The sequence below is a fragment of the Hyperolius riggenbachi genome, chromosome 3 (genome assembly GCF_040937935.1).
Source record: "Hyperolius riggenbachi isolate aHypRig1 chromosome 3, aHypRig1.pri, whole genome shotgun sequence".
NCBI lineage: Eukaryota > Metazoa > Chordata > Amphibia > Anura > Hyperoliidae > Hyperolius > Hyperolius riggenbachi.
In genome coordinates this window covers 488,539,748-488,550,465 of record NC_090648.1, presented here as the reverse complement: position 1 = coordinate 488,550,465, position 10,718 = coordinate 488,539,748, and the positions used below count along the sequence as shown (strand labels likewise).

Below are 10,718 nucleotides of genomic sequence, written 5' to 3'. Positions count from 1 at the left end.
TAAGTTTAGGCGTGATAACTATAGCACCAACTGGGTTAGCTCCGCAGTGCACAGCTGATCAAAAGTTTTGCGCTAGCAAAGTCTGGTGCACTTCGCATAGAGTTTAATGGCGCTGCTTTGTGTGCGGGACTTTGCGCGCGATCTAAACATATCACACCTAAGCTTATCACGCCTAAACTTATCACGCCTAAACTGGCTTTTCACCAGCGTGGTGCAATGTTTATCACGCCTACAGTCTTTTAGGCGTGCTAACTGGGTTAGCACCGCTTTGTGAATCGAGCCCCATGTATTTATTCTTAAAAATGCAAACGCAGTCGCCGCACAAAGCGATTTTGTGAGCGTTTTGCACTTTCCTATACCTTCCATTGAGGCAAAACGCCTCGAAAATGGTCCAGGCACCGCTTTGCTGAGCAGATCGGTAATGAATCGTTGAGATGAGCCTGGGAATTCTAATTGATGGGGATTTAAACTTCAGAACTCACATCTCTGCTGTGGTGAAATCATCCTATTTTCACCTGAAGAACATCGCAAAAATCAAGCACCTCATCATCCCCCCAGAAGATCTACCAACTATGGTTCATGCCTTCATTACCTCCCAACTGGACTACTGTAATGCTCTCTACACTGGCCTTCCAAAAAAGGACTTGTACCGCCTAGAGCTGATACAGAATACTGCTGCCAGACTGCTAACCAACCAACCCCGTTACTGCCACATAACGCCAGTCCTGCACTCCCTTCACTGGCTACCTATAGAATGAGTCCTATTCAAGATCGGCCTACTGACATTTAAATCCCTGAATAATCTGGGCCCTGGATACACGAAAGAAATGTTGCAGCTGCGTAGCAATCGCCGCATTCTCAGATCCACAGGTTCTAATAATCTAGTCATACCCAGAGTCTACTTGCAAACTTTTGGTCCCAGAGCCTTCTGTCATGCTGCCCCTACGTTTTGGAACTCCTTGCCTCAACAGCTCAGGACAGCTCCATCTCTGGACGTGTTTAAATCCAGACTGAAAACCCACCTGTTTAGTTTGGCATTTGCAGGAACATATCTTTTGTTGTGTGAATACTTCATCCTACTACCAATTACTGAATCTGAGAGAGCCTAAGCGCTTTGAGTCCTATGGGAGAAAAGCGCTATAGAAATGTTATTGAATTGTATTATTGTATAGATGTAAACTCTCTCATAGGGAAGCATTGCACAAGCATTTTTAGGGCGATTTTGAAAATTGCCTGCACTTGAAAAAATGCCCAAAATGCCCTAGATGTGAATAAGCCCTCAGTTTCTTTCTAGCTCTCTGTACAGTGCTATGGAATACATACGTTTTTTCCCCTGTCAGCTTGCATGATCTGTCAGTGAACATGCAGCCATGCAGCAGAGGCGGGAGCAGCTGCTGAGGTGATGTAAGTGTGGATGGGATAATCACTTATGTAATCTGACATGGAAAAGTCCTTGGGACACACAGAGCTGGTCTTCCTGTCAGAGAGAAACAGAATCCTGACCTCTGACTGTCATTACTGGGAGGAGAAACCAGCGAACTGATCTCACCAGCAATTCACCTCCAAGTCCCACAACTGCACTATGTGTGCAATATACGCCGAATGTAAGAAATATAACCACTAACGCATACCTGCAGATATCATAAAGTGATCCACCAAAGAATGTGGCGTTATTTCTGCCAGGAAACTGGATTGAGATAGTGAGAAAATCACCAGCACTGACATCTTCTGCAGCACTTTACGGAGTACACTGTCATGTCCAGGGACGCCTCTAGCCATTTTATTTTTTCACTCCAGGCGAGAAACACAAAATAATAATAGTGCGGCAATGTTTCACTAGAAAATAATAGTAATGCAGCAATGTTTCACCAGAAAATAATCATAATTGCGACAATGTTTCACCAGAAAATAATAGTAATGCAGCAATGTTTCACCAGAACATAATCGTAATGCAGCAATGTTTCACCAGAAAATAATCATAATTTCGACAATGTTTCACCAGAAAATAATAGTAATCCAGCAATGTTTCACCAGAACATAATCGTAATGCAGCAATGTTTCACCAGAAAATAATTATAATGCGACAATGTTTCACCAGAAAATAATAGTAATGCAGCAATGTTTCACCAGAAAATAATCGTAATGTGGGCAGTTTCACCAGAAAATAATCGTAATGCAGAAATGTTTCACCAGAAAACAATTGTAATGTGGGCAGCGTTTCACCCAAAAATAACGTAATGCAGCAATGTTTCACCAGAAAATACACATAATGGGCTTGATTCACTAAACCGTGATATGACAAATAGCACACCTTATCAAAGATATCACACCTTATCAAAGTTAGCACACCTTATCAAAGTTAACTTATCAGAGTAGCATAGCAAATGCTACGAACTTATGCCTGCTAATTGGCAATGGCACTCGTCCTGCCCTGAGCCCCTGTAGGTTCATAGTGCTCGCTGTGCTACTCTGATAAGCAGGGGCATAGCAATAGGGGTTGCAGAGGTTGCGACCGCATCGGGGCCCTTGGGCCAGAGGGGCCCCAAAGGGTCTCCCTCAACTGCAGTATTAGTTCTCTATTGGTCCTGTGCTCATAATAATCACTTCTATAGATACTTTGAATATTGGTAATCATTAAAAACCACTTAACGACCGCCTAACGCCGATAGGCGTCGTCAGGTTGCAGTGGTGTTTCCATGGAAACGTTCCATGTCAGTTCACGGAGGGTGTCTCTGTGAACAGCCTGCGAGCCTCTGATCGTGGCTCGCAGGCTAAATGTAAACACGCGGGGAAGAAATCCCCGCTGTTTACATCATATGGCGCTGCTGTCGCAGCAGCGCCGTAAAGGAAGTGGGCGATCCCCGGCCTCTGATTGGCCGGGGATCACCGGCATCTGATATGCTGAAGCCTATCAGAGGCGGTACAGGACGGATCGCCGTCCTGGGCCGCCCATGGGAAGGAGGGAAGGGAATTAAGGAGAGGGAGAGCGGAATAGCGCTGCGGAGGGGGGCTTTGAGGAGCCCCCGCAAGGCACAAGGCAGCGGCGGCGATCAGACCCCCCCAGCAGGACATCCCCCTAGTGGGGAGAAAAGGGGGGGGGGGGGGGAGTCTGATTGCCCTGCCTCACTGCTGATCTGTGCTGTGGGCTGGAGAGCCCACGCAGCACAGATCAATCAAAACTGGCCTGGTCCTTATGTGGGTAATTACTGTTCCCCATCCCCTTTTTGCACCTCTAACACTGTAGTTGCCATTGGCAGGTTTTGGTGCGCCTTATCAATTGTTATTCACAGAATGCTTGGGGAGCACCATTGTAAAACTTGCATCGGGACCCACAGCTCCTTAGCTACGCCACTGCTGATAAGGCATGTTAACTTTGATAAGGTGTGCTAACTTTGATAAGGTGTGCTAACTTTGATAAGGTGTGCTATTTGTCATATCACGGTTTAGTGAATCAAGTTGTGTGCAGTGTTTTACCCAAAAATACACCTAAGCAGGGTTCCTTTCCCCCCCCCCCTTTTAATTAGTTTCCCCCAATAGCCCTGTACTGTAGTGTAGGGGGGGGGGGGGGGAAGCATTTACTCAGAAGACTCCTCTCCCGGCGTGCAGCCCCCCCCCCAATCATCTTCCATGCAGCACTCTGGCTGCGAAACACCTGCGCTGTCAGGCAGAACAGGGCTACAGGAAGATGGCACTCGAAGCCCTGCACTGGAAACACAAAGTCTCCAATGCAGGGCTTCGGGCATCATTTTCCCATAGACCTGCTCTGCCTGCCAGAGACTAGATTCCTGCAGGCTGAGGCGAGCTGCAGGCTGAGGCGCGGCCAGTTCACCACCTGGGGGGGGGCGGGGGGGGACACACCATCTGATTGGGGGGTGGGCGTGGTCTCCCCCCCCCCATGGCAGCGCCTCCCCCCGCACAGTCACATGTCCTTCCATATTATTATGTATTTACTTATATAGCACTGACATGTTCTGCAACGCTTTACAGAGTACATAGTCATGTTACTGACTGCCATCAGAGGAGCTCACAATCTAATCCTAACATAGTCAAATGTGCCTTCTCATTATAATGTATCTATATAGCACTGACATTTTCTGCAGCATATTACAGAATATATTGTCATGTCACTGACTGTCCTCAGAGGAGCTCACAATCTAATCCTACCATAATCATAGTCTAATGTCCTACCATATTATTATTATGTATTTATATAGCACTGATCTCTTCTGCAGCACTTTATAGAGTACATAGTCCTGTAACTGACTGGCCTCAGAGGAGCTCACAATCTAATCCTACCACAGTTGTTTAACCTCCCTGGCGGTAAGCCCGTGCTGAGCGCGGGCTAAGCCGCCGCAGAAGATTGCTCAGGCCCTGGTGGGCCGATTTGCACAATTTTTTTTTTGTTGCACGCAGCTAGCACTTTGCTAGCTGCGTGCATAGCTCGATCGCTGGCGATTCGCCGCTATCCGCCGCGTTAAAGGCCCCCCCAGACCCCGTGCGCAGCATGGCCAATCAGTTCCAGGCAGCGCTGAGGGGTGGATTGGGACTCCCTCTGACGTCAAGACGTCATCCCAATCGTCGCCATGGCGACGTGGGAAGCCAAACAGGAAATCCCGTTCTGAACAGGACTTCCTGTTTGCTCTGATCGCCGGAGGCGATCGGAAGGAGTGGGGGGATGCCGCTGCACAGTGGCTATCATGTAGCTAGCGCTAGGCTAGCTACATGATTTAAAAAAAGAAAAATTAAAGTGCTGCGCTGCCCCCTGGCGATTTTAGTAGACCACCAGGGAAGTTAATGTCCTACCATATAATTATTATAATATTATATAATGATATAACATATATATATATATATATATATATATATATATATATATATTATATATATATGTTATACTATCCATTGTACTACCCCTGCTCAAGAAACCCTCCCACGACCCCTCACTACCCTCCAACTACCGCCCTATCTCCCTCCTCCCGTTTGCCTCAAAACTGCCTGAGCGTCTGGTTCACAGACGCCTGACCAAGTACCTCAATGCCAACTCTCTACTGGATCCACTGCAATCTGGATTTCGGCCTGCCCACTCATCTGAAACTGCTCTCACCAAAGTAGTCGATGACCTTGCCTTAGCTAAAGCTGAAGGCCAATACTCCATTCTCCTCCTCCTTGACCTTTCAGCAGCATTTGACACAGTGGACCATTCTCTACTCTTCCAGTCCTTTCATGTCCCTACCTCTCTCTCTAGATCGTAAGCCTTCGGCAGGGTCCTCCTCCTTGTGTCTCCTACCTGATAAAGCACCTCCATCAATGTACACCCATCCTATGGATCTGAGTGAACTCTTGAGTGAGTTATCTCTATGCTCCCATCCAGTGACTGACTAAGCATTACCTTATACTCATACTGTGCTGCGTGATCTGGTTTGCATGTATTCCTGTATTGTCATATTGCTGTATGTTACCCCTAAATATTGTCTGTAACCTTAACTAATGTCCAGCGCTGCATAATAAGGTGGTGCTTTATAAATACAATAAATAAATAAATATTGTGTATTTATATAGCACTGACTTTTTCTGCAGCAATCTAATCCTTGCCATAGTCAAGAGTCCAATTGCACAACGTGCTCTACTGTGCTGGTGTTGGTACCGCAGTATTACCATAGGTTTGTGTATCAGTTCAATTACCCTTTAAATTACAAAATGACTTGTGCACCGCTGAACTATGTTATGGTAATTTTATTACAAAAGCGTCTTTAAGGAAGATACACGTCCTATCAGGTGACAAGAAACAGCATTGTCACTGAAATCTCCTGTTTAATTCCATCATGCTTTCGGAACCTGATACATTTATTTTTAGAAGTGCAATATACAGCGGTTCATTCATAAATAAATAAGAGTAACAATATATTCAGACATCCTTGAGCTCGACAAACATTATCTACATAATATGAAGATCTGTTAAATAGTCACTTCCTTTCCTGGCCGGTCATTCTTAATTTCCCTAAAGTGGTCATTCCGTAACTACAACAGACTCTGTTTCCACCAAACTTGCCTTCATTTCCTCTTGTGTGTCTCCCAGTAAGCTGAATATTTTGTGGTCACATCTGTGTTGTCACAAAAATGACTTCCTTTATGTCCTTGTGTTTTGCCATTAAAGGGACACTTAAGTCAAACAAAAAAAATGAATTTTACTCACCTGGGGCTTCCAATAGCCCCCTGCAGCTGTCCGGTGCCCTCGCCGTCTCCCTCCAATCCTCCTGGCCCCGCCGGCAGCCACTTCCTGTTTCGGTGACAGGAGCTGACAGGTTGGGGACGCAAGTGATTCTTCACGTTCCTGGCCACAATAGCGCCATCTATGCTACTATAGCATATATCATATACCATATAGGAGCATAGAGGGTGCTAATGTGTCTGGGAATGCGAAGAATCACTTGCGTCCCCAGCCTGTCAGCTCCTGTCACAGAAACAGGAAGTGGCTGTCGGCAGGGCCAGGAGGATCGGAGGGAGACGGCGAGGGCACCGGACAGCTGCAGGGGGCTATTGGAAGCACTAGGTGAGTAAAACTCATTTTTTGTTTGTTTGACTTAAGTGTCCCTTTAAAGACAACCCGAACCGTGCAGTATGACTTTACATACAGGGCAGCCAAAATGACAAGATACAACCACACATGATCCAAAAAGCCTGGTGGCAGTAATGGAGCCCGGTCATGTGACAACGGTCACTGTAATATAATTGCCGACTTTGTTAGCCGATTGCAAATTGTCTGCAGCCAAAGCTTTCTCTGCTCACTCAAGCTTGCTGCTTCTGCTCTAGCACAAATCATCATAGATCCAATCAGACAGGGAGGAGGAGACTTGTGCAGCCTAACTTACCTTGCCTAGTCTCCCCCTCTGTGGGTGTGTGCTTAGGTAGACCAGTGACAGGGAGCAGCAAACTTGAGTAAGCAGAGAAAGCTAGGCTGCAGATAATTCCCTTCCACCTAGTAGAGTAGGCAGTAAGTAGTTATTGCGAGACAGAACTATTAAGCCAGGGATGTATAGCAAATAACAACTCCTCCAAGTTGAGACACGTACGTGGATTTGATCCTTCTCTGATCAGAATCCAATCAGAGAAGGAATGATCTGTTTGCCACAGAGACCTATGCATACTGTACAGTGTATGGCCACCTTTTTGCCACAGGAGAACCTTTGGATGATTTGATCAGATTGTACCTAATGTATGTTGTATGGGTAGCACACAAGGACTCCTGATGAAGGGAGGAGCCTGGACACTGGTAGAGTTGTATGGGCAGCACACAAGGACCCCTGATGAAGGGAGGAGCCTGGGCACTGGTAGAGTTGTATGGGCAGCACACAAGGACCCCTGATGAAGGGAGGAGCCTGGACACTAGTAGAGTTGTATGGGCAGCACACAAAGACCCCTGATGAAGGGAGGAGCCTGGACACTGGTAGAGTTGTATGGGCAGCACACAAGGACCCCTGATGAAGGGAGGAGCCTGGACACTGGTAGAGTTGTATGGGCAGCACACAAGGACCCCTGATGAAGGGAGGAGCCTGGACACTGGTAGAGTTGTATGGGCAGCACACAGGGACCCCTGATGAAGGGAGGAGCCTGGGCACTGGTAGAGTTGTAGGGGCAGCACACAAGGACCCCTGATGAAGGGAGGAGCCTAGGCACTGGTAGAGTTGTATGGGCAGTACACAAGGACCCCTGATGAAGGGAGGAGCCTGGACACTGGTAGAGTTGTATGGGCAGCACACAAGGACCCCTGATGAAGGGAGGAGCCTGGACACTGGTAGAGTTGTATGGGCAGCACAAGGACCCCTGATGAAGGGAGGAGCGCGGACACTGGTAGAGTTATATGGGCAGCACACAAGGACCCCTGATGAAGGGAGGAGCGCGGACACTGGTAGAGTTATATGGGCAGCACACAAGGACCCCTGGTGAAGGGAGGAGCCTGGACACTGGTAGAGTTGTATGGGCAGCACAAGGACCCCTGATGAAGGGAGGAGCGCGGACACTGGTAGAGTTATATGGGCAGCACACAAGGACCCCTGATGAAGGGAGGAGCGCGGACACTGGTAGAGTTATATGGGCAGCACACAAGGACCCCTGATGAAGGGAGGAGCCTGGACACTGGCAGAGCTGTATGGCCAGCACACAGAGTTCAGCCGGAGTTTAGGCATATCACAGAAGGCGAGGCTTGGACCAGATTTTAGCTGATCTGTGGCTGTGCAGCTGTACAGGTTTATCAAATAATTGCCAACATGCTGTCCAGACATTGGCTACTTCCATGTTGTTGGGGCTGATCTCCCAGAGTCCCTTGCTCGACTTCCTTTAAGGCCGAAAGCCTGGCCAGGTCGGCCCCTCATATCTCGGTCAGAGCTGTCGGCTTGTGCCGCCTCTTCATCATACCTACAAATGAAATATAAATAATGCTGACATTTAAGGGGTACCCCAGATTCACAGAACATCTCCCTGTACACCTTTCTAACTCCTAATTGATAAGGTACACTTGAAAACATAAAAAAAAATAGTTTCCAGTATCCTGATGACATCATCCCTTTTAACGTGCTGCTCCTATTGGCTGGCTGTCATCATCACTAGTCATGTAATGGTGAGGACAAGAAGAATGGGTATCTCTTGTGACTTGTGACAGTGGGCCAATGGGAACAGCTAAGTGAGACAGGAAGAGGCGGGCATAGTTCACAAATCACTCCACAAACAGCAAGATAGAGGCTTGCTTTAACATCTATTTAAAGAGGCACTTAAGTGAACAAAATAAATTGAGTTTTACTCACCTGGGGCTTACCTCAGCCCCCTGCAGCTGATCTGTGCCTACGACGAGTCGCTCTGATGCTCCGAGTCCCGCTGGCGGCCACTTCCGGTTTCGCCATCAGGACCCGTCAGGCTGGGGAACGTGGCTGATTCTACACGTTTCCAGCCAAAATAACACCCCTATGCATAGGGGTGCTATTTTGGCTGGGAACGCGTAGAAACGGCCGCCTTCCCAGCCTGACGGGTCCCGACGGCGAAACCGGAAGTGGCCGCCGGCGGGACTCGGAGCATCAGAGAGTGACTCGTCGTGGGCACAGATCAGCTGCAGGGGGCTGAGGTAAGCCCCAGGTGAGTAAAACTCAATGTATTTTGTTCACTTAAGGTTCACTTAAAACATTGAAAAAGAAGGGGAAAAACAGCATTGGATTCATTTTAATCGACATCTCTTAACCACAGGCTTACACCCCCCTAGTGACCAGGCTATGTTTTACAAATCAGCACACTGCAGCTTTAACAGTTTGCTGCACGGCCATACAACTTACCATCCAAATGAATCGTGCCTCCTTTTCTTGCCACCAACAGAGCTTTCTGTTGGTGGCATCTGATTGCTGCTGCCATTAGTATTTTTTTTTTACTTTTTTAACTTCATTTAATTTGTATTAAAAACACTATTTTCTTTTGAATTACATCATCCCACCTCCCCTCCCTCCTCCTGACAGCCAATGACAGCGATTGCCTCTCACAGGCATCAGCCTATGAGAGCGATCGCTTTGTGAGCCACTCCAGGGGACAGCCAAGTGACAGGGTGGTCCCCAGCACAGTGCTAGATCGCAGCGCAGTACAATGTAAATAAGCTGTCAGTTCTTCTAACAACCTGCCAGCAATGATAGCCACTGGGAGGCTGTTTGCGGAGCTCCATCACTCAAGCAGAGATACGTGCTCATCCGCACGTGTGGCCCCCGCTAATCTGCAGCTACAGGACTTGACACCAATCAGGAGGGAAGGGGTTAAAGTACCACTCTCTTAAAAAAATGGTAACATTTATAATACACGCATATAAAATGTAGAGTAAAGTGCACTATAAATGACCTTTCTCCTATGACGCTGTCACTTACGGTAGGCAGTAAGGATCTGACAGGTTTTGGACTAGTCCATCTTCTCAGGGGAGATTTACAGTATCTCCTTTATTCTTTACAAAAGCACATCCTGGAAAGGATCTCTATGCAACGATGCTTACCAGCTTTCCTACTACCTTGCACACTGTTTTGGCAATTGGCCTGAGCAACTGCTGTTCAGTGTTTTTGTAAGTTAAAAAAAAAAGCTGAGAATCTCTCATGAGGAGATGGACTAGCTTAATACCTGTCCAATCTGTCAGATGTTTACTACCTACTGTAAGTGACAGCAGCATAGGAGAAACTGTATTTATGCTGCCTTTTACTCTGGGAGAAAGGTTCACTTTATATACATGTATTTTAAAAGGAAACAGTGAGGAAAAAAAAACCCTTTGGGAAGATACTTACCTCGGGAGGGGGAAGCCTCTGGATCCTAATGAGGCTTCTCCCGTCCTCCTCCGTCCAGGCAATTCAGCACTGGAAGCCCCTAAAACGTAGTGGCGCCTGCAATATTTGCCTTTCCCGCCTCCAGCGCAGACACAGTAGTGGCTTTTTGATGTGGCTCAGGCTTAGATAGCAGAGCCTGATCGGGTCCGCTCAGTAGAGCGGACCAAATCGGGAAAACTATTTCACCTATTTCACCTGACACCAGCCAGATTCCCTGCTGTGACACCCCAACTGGGGCATCGTGGCTAGTGTGAGTACAAGACAATGACCCAGCACGGTCACCTTACATGAGCTGAAATGTAGGCGTGGTCAGGTGTCAGTGGGCGTGGCCAGTAACAGTGACTGCATCAATACAGGTACACAGTAAATTATAATACAGCTAGC

At 47.4% G+C, this 10,718-nt stretch overlaps 1 protein-coding gene across 3 annotated transcripts in view; it reads right to left on the bottom strand.

Annotated features, from left to right (window-relative positions):
- Positions 1 to 8,210: 8,210 nt before the first annotated feature.
- The window catches only part of TTLL1 (TTL family tubulin polyglutamylase complex subunit L1), a 55,007-nt gene continuing 52,499 nt past the window's right edge, over positions 8,211 to 10,718 (bottom strand). For all 3 annotated transcript variants that reach the window (XM_068278165.1, XM_068278164.1, XM_068278166.1), the window contains one exon: positions 8,211 to 8,412. In XM_068278165.1, the coding sequence (XP_068134266.1) occupies positions 8,283 to 8,412 (130 nt within the window). In that variant the 3' untranslated portion in view covers positions 8,211 to 8,282. The remainder of the gene's footprint in view (positions 8,413 to 10,718) is intronic.